The 14,506-nt window shown below is 37.3% G+C and overlaps 1 protein-coding gene across 6 annotated transcripts; it reads right to left on the bottom strand.

Moving 5' to 3' along the window:
• Positions 1 to 64: 64 nt before the first annotated feature.
• On the bottom strand, positions 65 to 14,435 carry UBA3 (ubiquitin like modifier activating enzyme 3). 6 transcript variants are annotated; one of them, XM_026110914.2, is made up of 18 exons: positions 14,357 to 14,435; positions 14,179 to 14,220; positions 11,268 to 11,388; positions 10,198 to 10,278; positions 8,658 to 8,740; positions 8,023 to 8,103; positions 7,332 to 7,375; positions 6,986 to 7,050; positions 6,035 to 6,190; positions 5,798 to 5,900; positions 5,181 to 5,294; positions 3,625 to 3,678; positions 3,111 to 3,147; positions 2,950 to 3,031; positions 1,892 to 1,992; positions 1,709 to 1,772; positions 1,556 to 1,610; positions 65 to 824 (listed from the first exon to the last, which is right to left on the bottom strand). In XM_026110914.2, the coding sequence occupies exons 1-18, from the start codon at positions 14,374 to 14,376 to the stop codon at positions 736 to 738; spliced, it is 1,392 nt and encodes a 463-aa protein (XP_025966699.2). In that variant the 5' UTR covers positions 14,377 to 14,435; the 3' UTR covers positions 65 to 735. The 6 variants fall into 6 exon arrangements, with proteins under 6 accessions (XP_025966699.2, XP_064375248.1, XP_025966691.2 ...); XM_064519178.1 differs by having other exon boundaries at positions 14,367 to 14,417; XM_026110906.2 differs by having other exon boundaries at positions 14,346 to 14,403.
• Positions 14,436 to 14,506: the final 71 nt, after the last annotated feature.

The following is a 14,506-nucleotide window of genomic DNA, read 5'->3' on the forward strand; positions in this document are numbered from 1 at the left end:
ACTAGATTTTTTACTCAAGGTTATAAACACTTGCGAACACCCACTGATATGCCACAAATCAAGGTATCTTTATGTTTTTTTATTAATAAATATCTCAACAGCACCAATGATACCTGAACATAATCCTGCAATACTATGCACAGCAGCTGTTTGCAGACTGCAAATATACATGACCAGATTTTCATGTACAGTTGTTTGTCTTTTCGTATTTTCTTGTAAACAAAGCAATCTTTTCTATATTTAACACCTTTTATAAGATTGATCAAATAAGAGGAAACAATGCTTACTTTAATCTACTGACCCCTTCTGGTTTTAAGGTGACTCAGCAAATGTATAGGAGTGCTAAAATTTAAATCTAGATCACTGTGGTTCCTTTTAAAGGGTATCTCCTCACGTGCATGTGTGTGTTCAAATTCAACAAGAAAACAAGTCTTTTGGCCACCTTAAAATTTCCATGTGTGTGAAAGCATTAACATTTTGACAACAAAAACTGGAAAAGAGTGTATTCCTATACATCAGAGTTCTGTACATTAATAAGCATTTATACAAATATAATCCACCAAATATTGGCTTCTACGTACAATTCTGAAATATGGTGATTCATTTGGATTATCTAACCTTCAACAATGCTAGTACTAACATGAACATTTCAGGTTACTTTAACATCCACAGTGTATGTTTGTTTTACAAGGTGGATACAGATTTCTCTGTACAAGTAGTTTACTTATGCATGAATTAAGCAGTAAAGTGAAGTTTGAACAGCATAGTTTGTGGTGTAGTAACATCAGCAACTGCAAGTTCCTGGCCATCCACAAGCCCCAGTTCTGAAACAGAAAGAAAAGTTCAACTATAGCAAACCTGAGTTCAAAAAAAAAAAAAAAAAAAAAAAAAAAAAAAAAAAAAAACCTAAGAATGCCATCCCCACAAACCATAATCAAGATTAAATAAAGCAGCATGCAGCTCATTTGCTACACTGATATTAATTTAAGTCAATCAGGAAACTAACAGAACTTGTCAAAAAAATGCATCAGTCACTACTGAAGTATGTTAATACACATCAGTTATCAGACTGCTTTGTTATAAAGGTTTTCTTCACCAGATGACATCTGCCCGCACTTCATTTTTCAGCAATTCAATGCTCATCCCCAAACAATCTAAGAAAGCTATCTTGCATGTAAAAAGATAACTACTGCAAAAATTGAAAAAGGTCATTCTGTCTTCTGAAGTTTGTTTTTGCCTGCCATGGAAACAAATGATGCAAGAGATTTTCTGCCCTCCTTTTAAGTTTCTCTTTGAGAAGAATTCTATTTCAAACATAATTTGAAGGGGAATGGTGATCGTGATGTCACGTAAGTTCTTACTCTTTCCCCACGTACCTCAATGGCTAAATATTTTCAATTAGGGATGTACAGCCTTTTTTCATTTATATACAGTTTAACTCTCCTATTAGTGCAAAATAAAGCTAAACATGCCATAAAGAGGCAAAAATTGAATAACCATATCTTTCTGTTTAGAGGAGTATCTTGAAAAGCTACATATGACAACTGGATAATACCTTTCAGTGTCTTGGAAAGATTCGGCCTTGTTCGTTCTTCAATTGAAGCTACAGTCTGGAGGAAAAATAAAAAAGTGTTCCATTTCAAATTAAGTCAAGTACGTTTTTTAAAAAAGTAAGAGTATTAAACAAAATTAAGGAGGTTCAGAATACCTGTAAGTAAAGTGTTTTATTCCCTCCATACATGGTTGCTGTGATTGCTGGAGATTTCATTTGCCTATATATAAAACATTCAAAGCAACAAAAAAATCAGATAAAAATGGATTTTAAAATGTCTTTTTTGATACACTAAACTAATAAAAATCATCGAGTAAGTCAGAATAGTTGCACACTTACAATGAAGCATTATTTGTCAAGTAATCCAAGATCTCCTGCAATTTAGCTGATGGGGAAATCTCTATGTTTTGAGGAAGTTGGCTGCAGGCTGGACAGTTCTCCTATAAAAAAGCAGCACAGTAGTGAAAGTCATGTTAAATATGCTTTTAAAAATGCTGCTAATAAAGTTCTTGCAACTATGTGCCTTTAAAAAAAAAAAGTTTCACTGGAAGTGTTAATACTGTTGCAAAAATTTTATGGACAAATTACTGCTCCCAGTGAAGTCTGTCACTCTTTGACTGACTGGCTCCCAATATTAGCTATGCATTTATGAACTACAAATTCTATCTGACCTCAAATTTAGGAGTACTACAAACGTGGAAACCATTGTTGTCATAACCTCTTTTTGAGATTTGCTTCTGTGTTTTATTCTGTAAAATTCATTTCCTTATGTTACAGGGTATATCTTTGGGATTCACTTTCCAAAAAAATTGAGTACCATTTTCTTCCACAGCTAGCACAGGAGAAGCAACAACGATGTTTAAATACCAGTGTTGAACAAGCAGTCAGGCAGCACTAGCTGTCTGAAAAACCTCCCTATACCGAGAGCTGCTTTCTAAATAGCAAGAAACTTTGGCTCAACAAGCAAAACACTAAATATGCCCTTAAGCATACTACATAATGGGGGGGGGGGGGGGGGAGGGAACTGATGGGCAGAAGAACAGGTTTTAGCACTGTCCCCAGGGCACCAAAAGCTTCCATTAAATAAGACATCTTGATCTGAAGGTTAGCCTCATCCAGCTACGACTGACTAGTCCTGCTGCTTTACATGGATAGGCCCCCCGCTGTCATCACTGTTAGACCCCAAACCACACAAGCTAAAACAAAAATACCCCTCAGACATACTGACCACAGTGTTCTGGAGAAGGAACAGGTTGGCAACATTGTAGTTTCTCTTTTAAAAACTTAAGAAGTATTTAGGTAGAGTGCCAGGGGCCTGAGAGGTTCAATTCTGGGTTTCAGAAATTCACAGAAACTGCAGTAAGTGCAATAAAAATCAAGCCTTTAATGGTACTAACCTTTCTTTCAGCTTCAAATGTGTATGTATATAATCCATCCACATCATTGAACACCAAGTAGTTGTTAAGAGGAATGTATGCACTGTAAGGATAAATAAGTTAGTGCTAATACAAGTCATTGTGTTGGAAACAGTGTATGTTATTAATAAGAAATGAAATACCTTGTGGCTATTTTAAAAACTTCAGTGGCACAGACAGCTGGAAAGAGGAAAACAAAAACAACACAATTCTGTTGCTTTTCTGTCTCAGAACATACCAACATTAGTGCACAAGGTTATATCAAAGAAGTGAAAAAATTTCAAATACAGCAGTTTGGAAAGAGAAGAATAAACAACTCTCTTAAGGCAGTTGGTAGTACTACGAATTAATACGACAGACTCAGCACAAATCTGAGACTGTGTTAATCATATATATTGCCTTTTCCAGTCAGCATTTTTTCGGCCTCAAATGCTGTTGCTCACTCCTACAGCTACACATGAATTTAAAATTCATGCACAATCACATGCAGTTTCTCCATGGAAAACAGAAATGAGACAGTAAGAATAAATTAGACACACTTAAAAATTAGTTTTCCTCCCCAAGTTCTTTAGTCCCAACCGATGCCTTACGAAATCTAAATTCTATACACCAGAGGTGAAATGAGTTAGAAACTATACTCTAGTTCTTTCAGCATACCTGCTATTACTGCGTTCGTAGATGCTACTGCTGGAATAATTCGTTTAACAACGCCTGTAGAAACAAAATATATAACTTCATCTTTTCCAGGAACTATGCTGTGAGATGACTTTTGGCCAGAATAATTACAGAAGGGTGTACACCAAGCTACTTTAAACACTCTCCCGAAATTTCGCTAACTACAAAATATAATGCCGTGCTTCTCGAGAACTTTGGCTTTTTTTTTTTTTTCTTTTAAGGAATAGATAAAGCATGTTGAGGGGAAAAAAAGGTATCACATGGTAGTGAACCAATTCTAAAACCAAGTTTGCTGTATTTAGCATAAGAAGTTAATTTAAAACTTAGTTCCATTCCTGGTTTACCGGAGAAATGCATAAAGATACTTGGTTTTGATGTTCCTTATGCAAGGATAGGCTTGCCAAACTGTATTGGCACCTTCATCCACCTCTTCTTACTGAGCCCTTCCAGTCAAACAGCACAGTACCTACGTGGATGTAAAGCAAGTTGCTATGTTTAAAGCTAGTACCATTAGCAACAAGGATTCACTCTTTTCTCAGGCCTGCCAAAAAGACAGTGACTTCCTAAGAAGTCTTAACTTCCTTTGGCTTTTCAGTATTACTGTATTCCTTCAGACCCAATAAAAACATGCACACCGATATAAAAACTTTAACGTCTTCAGCTTCTTTCTGCTGCATACTTTACAATGAAACCATCTTTAAACACTGAGAACTGTGCAGCCATTTCCACGTACATAATTATATTTACAACCGGAAATCCCAGTTCTGTCTATGCCAAAAAAATACTAGAGAAGCTATTTTAAGCTACTGCAAACCAAAAGACCATATGCAATACAAGAGGTGAAATCTGAGGAAGATGCACAAGCAGTCAGTTTGCCGTTCTTTGACAGAAAGGCACATGGAGGTTTAAACGTGGCGTTTCAAGCCCAACATTTCAAATCTATTCTCAGTACTACAAGTTAACAAATAGATATAAAGTTACCACAACCCCTCCACACAGGATAGAACTTATTTCTGGAGATTATGGATGAGATTCTTCACTACATTTCTATTTGTTTAGAGTTTAAAATGCTGATTAAGTATGTGTCAGCGTTCTGCACTTGCACATTAACAGAAGCACACATAGCTGTAAAAAACAGACACTATAGTCTTCACCAGCCTAAACTGGCATAAACAGTTTCTAAGAAAAGGCAGTCATGTTCTTTTGTTCCCACTCTTTGAGCTAGCAAAAGTAGTCATAGTGTAAAGCAAACTGTGGAGCTGCTCCAGTAAAACTAAAATGGCAAAAAAAGCATTCAGTTTTGTCCCACATAAGTTCCCCAGCCTGGTTCCTCAAGAATGCCTAAACATCTGACTCATCGTGAAATATTTGTGCTGGCAGAGGAAAAAAAGCTACTTGTTTCTCTTTTAAGCGGTCCATGGAGAAGGGCACTATTTATTTCCCAGCAGGGCTGCCAGCTTAGTCATAATAAGTACAAAGAATGCCAATTCAGTCTAATTGCAAATGCCATGAACTTAGTGAAATGCTCATACCCTTACCTTGGGTGAGTCTATACGTAACACCTTTAATATTAAACTGTGATGCTCTTTCTAAAGACTTCTGGTAAATCCACTGTATATGTTCAGGGTCATCCCCATCCAAAGGAACATCATCTACAGGAAAGTTAATTTACAGATAAGTAACAGCTGCAATAGTTCTTCAGAAGCACAATGTTACTTCTGTCTAAAAATATTCTGTTTGCTTTAATTTGGGTAAAAACTAATACCCCATTTAACTATTAAAACTTCACACTTTTGTACTTAAAAAAATCATATTTTGATTTCTATAAAAATCTTAGGTTCTAACACATTTTATATATAAACTACCTTATCTCTGCAGCTTTAAAGAAGGGTTATGGGTTACATTTTGGGTCAGGAAAGATACTGTGCAGTAAGAGAGAGATAAACATACAAACAAATATGGGACTGGAAGGCCAGTCTGAGGGAACAGAAGCTACTACCAGCCCAGGGGAGACTCAGATTCAATATGACGATGAGCCACAAAAGATTAATAGAAGGTAAGAAGATTGTTTGATTAAACAGAGGTGTGTATGCCTAAGTCAAAACAAATTAAGATGATAAATGTTAATTTAGCATCAATGCAACATGCTAATTACCTCCAAAAGGTTTCTCCTTTGGCCACTGCAATATCCTGACATATTCAATACAATGCTCTGGTAGTCTGGGCATAGATGCAATAGTACACATGGGAAAATTCACCTGGTGGGGGAAGAAAACGAACACAAAACCAAACAGGAAAATAATAAAAAAGCATTTAGCACAGTTCTAGGAAAAGAAACAAGCAAATCAAAGAGTGAAATGTAAAAAAAGGAAATATCAAAGGTTGTAATTACCTGAGGTGGATAGAGTTCAAGCGTGCATTCAACACATGCCGTCATGCCAGGAATAATCACACGAGCATTTCCTTTAAAGCCTTCTGTCCCTCCATCTATTAAAGGTGTGATGGAACTTGGATCCAGGACACCATCTTCATAATGTAAAAATGACATCTAATGAAGAAAGAGGTTTTTTGTTTTTTTTTTTTTTTTTACAAGTTACAGGAACAAAAAAAAATCACCTTAGAAATCTTATTCTTAATGGTATACCACAAGATTGCATGCTTAACATACAGGGTATTTTAAGGATACATAACGTATAAAACACTGCTTATTTGTCAGTGCAAAAAACTTCAACTACCATCTCCCCCCTCTCCCCTCCCTCCCAATTAAAAGCTATTATTTCCTTATAGTATACTGGAATAATTGATTGGTTTGTTTGGAGGATTTGGTTTTTTTGACTTTTTTGTTTTCTTTAATAGTGGTAAATACTCAAGATTGTTATTTTTTAAACAAATGCACATGCTGAAATTATCTAGTTTGAAATCCAGCATGCTATTTCCTTGTAGCAGCAGGGTTCCAAAAGGCAACACTTACAAGTTGCAGCAAGGCAGTTCTGTTTGGCTTTAGGGAAAAAAACCCTTTTCGAAAGGGGAGCACCCAGAGAGGTTGTGGAACCTCCATTCTTAGTAACTTTGGAAACTGACTTCACAGGGCCCTGAACAACCTGCTCTAACTTTGAAATTAGCCCTGCAGGACACTGCACAAACGTTGGCTAACACTCAAGAAAAAGGCATGTAAGATAGCATGCATGTTATTCTCTTTAAAAAAAGGCAGAAATAAATACACAAAGCTGTGAATTTCAACATCTCTCACTTGATTTTAATGATATATTTGGCACAAATCTGTTCAATTTTAGTTATCTATACTCAAGCAATAACCAGGCTTTAAAAAGATCGAAGACTTTACCAGCATGCCATTTATCCATCTTCTTGCAATTATAGAGTCCAGCCCACAAACAATAATATGAAATTCTAGGAAAAAAAATGTTATTTAAAGTCTATATTAATGCATATTTCTTAAGACAATCAACATATTCTGTCCATAGATTTTCCACAGGAACTCACTGTAGTTCAACCATCTCCCCTTGGTTATCTATAAGATAGCTGCACTTAAGTTTTGTCTATTTGTTAACTGTACTTCCAGTATACTGTAGAAGACTAAAATAATTAGCAATCTAACTAGCAGGAAAAGCAGCATGCAACTGCAATATTCTAAAGTACAAGTGGGTGTTTTGCACGCAAATACCACTTACGTCGATAGAAGCTTTCATCCATGTCTTGAATCTTTTTAAAGTATCTGAATGCATGCACAATAAAGGAATACATTTAAAACAGCTGAGTTTACTGATCTTCTATTTGCTAACCTAAAGCCAAAAGATTGGATAATTTATCACTATAATTTTATATGGTATTTTTTTCTAAAACTAGGTGGTCAGAAGTCTCCAAATTCCCATAGCTGAAGCTGTATCACCTAATCAAACAAGCATGGGAAACAACTTAATAGTTACACACAGAAGAAACCTCAGCAGACAACTATTTAGAGAGCTCAGAACATGTGTTCTCACAAAGCTCTGTATCGGCAGTGCTGCGTTATGTTTTTAATCTAATGTGTCTTACCACTACGTACTCAAGACACACTGGCGAATAAACCTGTAATTCCAATATCCTAATGAAAATCAGGATACTTCCTTCATTCAAACAAAACAGACTCAGTGGAAATGTAAGTACTGTTTTCTTAAAGCTTAGGTTTCTTTCCACATGCACATTTCCTGTATGCTCATTCCATTCTGAGAAAGAGTTCTCAATTATCAGCTGAATCAATCTGTTTTTTGCTGTATAAAGAAAGAAAACTGCAGCAAAATATTTTAGATAGTCTTACTACCTATAGACTTTTCTGAGCTTTTTGAAGCCTTGCAAGGCTACTATTTCTTCATAAAAGGATACGCTACGACAGCACAGTTAGGAATGCGGCTATTAAGGAATTCTGCTGCAACTTCTGCTTTAGGTCGTCCAACATCCTTAGGCCTGGGGTTGGGGAGAAGGGGAAAAAGCAATTTCAAAACCGTAATTTTAGTAACATTTAATGTCTTGAGAATGTATGTCTTACAAATACTGAAGTAACTAACTAATAGTCACTGTAGGGCAATTTATTGATACGGATAATATTAAGACATTCTTGCAAAGCATCAGATATGAAAGCCCCAGAGTTAACTGTAGTTACAAGGATATATTTAGGTATCAGCTCCAAAAAACCCCCACAATTTTTCATCTTATTTCAAAGAAAAAGGTACCAGAGAAATTGATAACTCAATCTGTGTGCATTATTACCTTCTCCATTAGTCATTAACTATATTTGAACAGTAAGAAATGTATGCTAATTTTCTTCAGAATTAAACCATGAAACCACAGATCTCAAAACAAGAATGAACTACATGTAACATTTAGTTAATTGCAAGTACTATTCTGATATGAGTTCAGAAATCTTTAATGACATTTTGTTCAACCAAAATAACCATATGCATACATTTTGTTTAGGTTCATCCAAAAAAGAAAAGTCAAATCATGAAAATGTCACTTACCGAAACAGAAACTGTCGATTAAGATTAGAAACATCTATAGTATCCATATCAATGACATGGATCTGTCTAAAACCGGACAGTGCCTGTGGAAAGAGATAGTCGGCCTCATTTAACAGAAAATGAAATGTTTACAGTGCTTCAAAATTCATTCTAAATGCTGAAAAAGCAACATTTGGAAGATCAAAAAATATTTGTTCTTCATTCCATTTACAGGTAGACATAAATGTTGAGTTGCTAATGCTGATATTTGGATAGATGGAATTAGTAACATTTCAATAGTTAAAGAAAATGTCCTACTGAATGCAATATTGCTTTAGCCTACAATATCATAACACAGGGAAGGCAGCAGTAGGCATGTCTGTAGTAAGGGGTGTTCCCTCACAACTAGAATAAATCAAAAGTGTTTATTGGAAAAAATGCAGAATCTGAAGAAATACCATAGGCATTCCTGTTTCCAGAGGGCAAGAATAGGCAAACAAGTTTAATTCCTCTAAAATTTTGTATTTGCTGAACATCCACAATTTTCAGAGCTGAGATAAACAGCAGTGGCATATCCACCCCCACATCACAGTTCAAAATAAGACAATATTCCTTACTGTATTCGTTGTTGAGACAGAATGCAAACAGAAAGTCACCTCACTGTCTAAGAACACACAGAATCTCTGACAGAAGTTCCACCTGATCTCTGTCCACAGACAGTCCATCACTAGATTTGGCAAATAACAACATTAAAGCAAAATTGTCTTCAAATTGTATTGTGGGTCTGACCTGATAAAGTCACAACATCCATCATGCACAAAGGAATAATGTGAATTGTGGTTAAATGGAATTGAATGCTGTAATAAAAAACACGGATTTCAGAGACAGGAATGTTTTGTGGCATTCTTTAAGGGAGTGTTCAGCCTTTGGAGATAATCTTGAATTCTCTGATCTTGAGGAACCAGAAAACCTGAGATCCATTCCTCAGAAAAGCAAAACAGATTCCAAGGACGTGAAGGTCCCCATACACACAGTAATTTTAGCTCTACTAGTTTCACTGTGAAAGAACATGAACAATTCCAGCCATCTGTACCTCCCTTTGAATTAATCCAAACACATAAAAAAACCCTGAAATTAAATTTAGCTATGACTATTAATCCTTGTTTTTGTAATAGCTAGTTTGCTCACTTGAAATTATCACTTTTCATATGAAAAGAAACATTTTTAGTCATTATCTTCCAAACAACACTTCTTTCCATAGTTACGTGCAGGATTTATTCTTAAGTTTCCTTCTTTCCTTAGATCTTACAGCTAGAGAAAACTCCCAACATAAGACCATATCTAAGGCTGCAAATGAACTTTTGTCTATACTTCTCAAACAGTCCCATGTTGTTCTTCACAATGAGCATTAAGATGTATAGTCACATATTTTATATATTTTGATTACACTTTAGAAACATAATAGTGATATAGAGTCAAAGATGCCAAACTAGTGAAGTAGAAAGGATAATTTCCTCAAAAAAAAAATCTAAGAAACAAAGGATGAAAACTGAGTAATTACCAGATTTTTCAGGAGTTCACATCCTAATCCTCCTGCTCCAATAACTAGTACTTTACATGTGCTTAACAAAAACTCAAGAGCCTGCAGAAAATATAAAACAGAAAAATTAATACTCTGAATAGGAGAAGTATGATTTGTCCTTTGCTTCATAAAACTTATGGTAACACATTCATAAGGCTTAAGTGCCTAATAAGCTTCACATTAAGCAACTTAAATCAATAAAACAGTCTGTGCTTGCAGGAGTAATTAGATACTGGACTTTAATCTGTTGTTTAGTTATGCAATTCCTATATATCAACTTAAAGAAAAGTGAACTCTTTGTTGATATCAGTATTTTGTTTATATTAATTTTCACCATAAAAAAAGCAAGGTCTCCCTTTATTATTATTATTAGTCAGTTTAAAAAGATACCATTTTCTTCCTCCAAAAAGTTTGCTTTTCTATAATACATAATAAAGCTAAACAGACAGAAAACACTGCTGGCCCAAAAGAATTGAGAATTTTTAACTAGATAACTTCCTTCTGTGAACTGTTCCACCAGACCCCAACCTCAAATTAGTAAGTATTGGAACATTAAAAAGTTAACAGTAAAATATCCTCAACTGTAAACTCCAAAACAAAAAAAATACCCAAAAAAGAAGAAAGCAGAAGAAACGATTAAAACACTCTAAATTTTTCTTTACCCTACTAAACATCCTTCCCAATTCTGTAAGTACTCATATCAGGCATATTAGGCTTAATTCCTTCTCTACTTAAGAGTCCAGTTTCTCAAAAATTGAGCAAAATACTGCTATTTTTCATGTGGAACCCCAAGACACAGCATAATTCCTGTGTGTACAATACATATATATGATGAGAGAGCTTGTAGATGATAGCGCACAATTAAGAAATACAAGCTTATGCACAGAATACAATATGTTCTTCCAGGATCTTAATGTTCAATTGATTAAAATACATGCTTTTCATGCAGTTTTAGTAGTCATACATTGCTGGTGGTCAATTAATCAAACTGTTTACATTAGTTCACAACACACGCTACAAATTTTTTATTTAAAATAAGCGTTTCTCACTTGAGTGCCTGGCTCGAAATCAGGATGTGTGAATGGTCCAGATCGCTCGAGGAACTTCTTTACATGGTTCCAGCGACCTTCCCAGTCTCCAGTGTCCCCACACCCACCATCAACAGCCATTCTGCACAGAACATAGTAAATTTAGCTGCAAAATCGTAGAGAAAAAGCCACACCTCTAAAACGTACTTTTATCCTCATATATAATGTTAAAAATGCTTAAATTATTGACCATTCCCGCAAAAGCATCTGCATATTCTGTATGCCATGTTTATGTGCATGAACATTTGCATGGCTGGGATTTCTTTGTGCAGCTAGAAAGCAATAATATAAACACACAGAGAAAAAAACTGGCATTTCAATAAGTTCCACTGATTTAGTTGTGACTAGTAAAAGTTGACCTGAAGTGAAAAAAAGGGTCTACTCTTTTTGCTTTAATTTCCCTCATATTTAAAGAGGGCATAGAAAAAAAGAGGTTGCTCCTTTAGAGGTTGCTGTTTTTTTCTTCAGAGTGTCAAGACTTGTATTCCTCTTTTGACAGACTTAAGAGAGTTCACAATTCATATTTTAGATTATGGATATGTAACTGCAATTGGGAGGCACTGAATAAACAACATGCCCAACATTGTCTACTCTGAATCTCCAAAGCAATTTATTTAAACAAGCGTTAACAAAAAAAAAAATTAATCTTGAATGCTCTTTACCCTCAATTTGTACCATTTAATTTAGAAAACACCAATTTTACAGTCATCTCCTGAGCCTGCTGATGTTAGCAATCTGAATTGAAAAGAGGATGTTTGCAGTTATCTTCTTTTATATTTTAAAGACATGCTTTTTCATCAAATACTCCACTTCCTTTTTTCCCCTTTGGCAGGTCACTTTTAATAGTACATAGCTATATATTTAAATTGTCAAGAGACTTACTGAAATAGTTCAAAACTAGCTAACTCACTTGTGTATTTTTCTAACATAAGATCATCAAGACCTACACAGAACAAGTCTTTCCTTAAGACGGCACACTTCCCTTTCCAAATAAGAGCTCCACTCGGTATGATTATGTTTCATGTTAATAAAAAAATAAGCTCATGATAAGAGCTTTGCAATCTTGAGTATGAAAGACTGTCATCACTGATAAGAAATTTTATCTGCTTCCTCCTATGAGAAATACAAAGAATGCTTATGTCAATAATTCTTGTTGAGTTCAAATTTATTGTTACTTCCCCTTGTCTCATCTCAAAATAGAAAGAAAATCTAGTCAAAACATCAAGATAGTGAATGCCTTTTTTCTCATGGAACTCAGAAAACGAACAACAAAGTATGTCCTTAGTGACTTTAATTTACAGAGAGCAATTTTGCAAAAGATTGTCAAAAACTGAGAACAACTTCACTGAAGTGAAGAAATAAATGCATCATAACCTGCCTGTATTTTGATGGCAGACTGAACTCAGTTCTTGGCTAACTGTTGACTTTAGGTAAGTTAACAGTTCAACAAAATCTAAGAAGTTTCTTTGAATTCATACAGGCTGTCTTGACCTCTGACTTTAACTTTTATACCTCCCCCAGTTTTTACAATTTACATCAAAAATGATTGTTTTCAGAAGGTGTATAACCTCCCTCCTCTGAACCCTGGACTCATTTGTTGTATACCAGTTTCAGTATGCGTAAGTATCAAAAACTGACTTATGCAAACAAAATGGGCCAAAATACTTCACAGTAATTGTTTCTGTGGATTGTATTGCAGTTTGTAAATTAGCACAGAAGCTGTTCTCTGTAATGCTATGAACTGTTTTGTCATGCTTTTATATAGTCTATGTAAACAGCCATTAACCAGTAGTACCCTTTTACTGTTTAGATGTGTACTTTTCTTTTTAGATTTAAGCCAGTAAGATTTAGTTTCACTTTTGTAATTATACTACAGTTTAGTTTTTATAGGGTGGGACATTTTGGAGATCTGAAAAACAGTAACTCAACCTGAGACTTTATGCTTCACTTTAGAGAGTTTGGGTTTTTTTAAGTGTTTAATTTTGTATTGTTACAGCTTTACCAAGTACTTGCGTTATTGGACTTTAACAGAAGCCTTATTGTTTTCATTGAATTACTTTAATTTTAAATCTAAAATTTTAAATGATGGAGTACCAGGGTCCTTATGTGGCTTTAGGCCCCAAACTTTCCTGTCCCCTTCACATCTCCAAAGCTCCATGCTTTTGAGGGACTTAGCATGCACCCCCACCGCCCGACATGCCTAAGGATTTTTGTGACCCTCACCCCAATGCACACATGCACTGTCTGCGAGTCTGCTGCTCAGGCAGGCAGGTCTGCTCGGTGATTTTTGGGAAGAGGGCCACAAGCAGATGGGAGGGAAGAGTTACGGGATGGAAGCAGATCAGGTTAAAGATTTGTGTGTTATTTTTAAGGCTGTTAGGACAGACGCGTAGAATTTAGGGTTTTAACAAGCAGAAGCAGCCGTTCTGCAGCCTGAATTTCTAATTCCCAGCCCAAATTTAGCCCCTTGCTTCTAGCCTAGGACTAGAAGCAGCAGCGCAGCTCCTTCCCCGCCTGCCCCGCAGCCCTCCGCAGCGCGCCAGCCAAGCTGCAAGCCCCAGGCCCCGCTCCGGGCGAGCCCCTCGGCCCTCTCCCCAGGAGGTTCCTCGTCCCCAGGCCTCGCTCCTCGGGGCCCCTCGGCGCCAGCCCTGCGCCGGGCCCCGCCGGGCCGCCCCCTCTGCTGCGCGGCCTCCCCCCGCGCCCGGCGCGGCACCGCCCCGCCTGGGCCGGGCCGGGCCGGCGCCCTCCGCCCGCCCCGCACCTCCCCGCAGGGGCTGCGGCCTCGCCCTGACCTACCGGCCGCCCTGGGCTGCCCTGCCTGCCGCTGCCTGCCCCGGGCCGGGAGCCCCCGCGCCCGCAGCCCCGCACTAACCCATCCGCCAGCAGCTCCTCTAGCCTCCTTCTTTTCTTCTCCCTAAAAGAGAGAGAATAAAAGAAGGGTCAGTATCGCGCTACAGAGACCGGGGAGCAGGGAGAGGGGCCCCAGGGCCCACCCGTCCCCGGGGAGCGGGGCGACGGGGCGGCCGAGCACGCACATACAGGGCACTTACGGTTCCTCACCATCCGCCATAGTTCCCTCTGCTTCCCACAATGCCCCGCCGCCCTGCCGCGGCGCCTCTATGGGCGGCGCTTTGCTAGAGCGCCGCCGTGGGGGAAGCCCATAGAGGTGGAGAAGGGGCACAGAGCGCCTCTTGGAGGGC

The sequence above is a fragment of the Dromaius novaehollandiae genome, chromosome 12 (genome assembly GCF_036370855.1).
Source record: "Dromaius novaehollandiae isolate bDroNov1 chromosome 12, bDroNov1.hap1, whole genome shotgun sequence".
Classification (NCBI taxonomy): domain Eukaryota; kingdom Metazoa; phylum Chordata; class Aves; order Casuariiformes; family Dromaiidae; genus Dromaius; species Dromaius novaehollandiae.

Excerpts from the sequence above, each read along its gene's own strand:
- UBA3 (XM_026110914.2), bottom strand. The coding sequence starts at position 14,376 with ATGGCGGATGGTGAGGAACC. Across the intron at positions 14,221-14,356 it reads ATGGCGGATGGTGAGGAACC|GGAGAAGAAAAGAAGGAGGC; the intron begins GTAAGTGCCCTG and ends TCTCTCTTTTAG. Across the intron at positions 5,295-5,797 it reads AAAGGAGAAACCTTTTGGAG|ATGATGTTCCTTTGGATGGG; the intron begins GTAATTAGCATG and ends ACTTTCCTGTAG.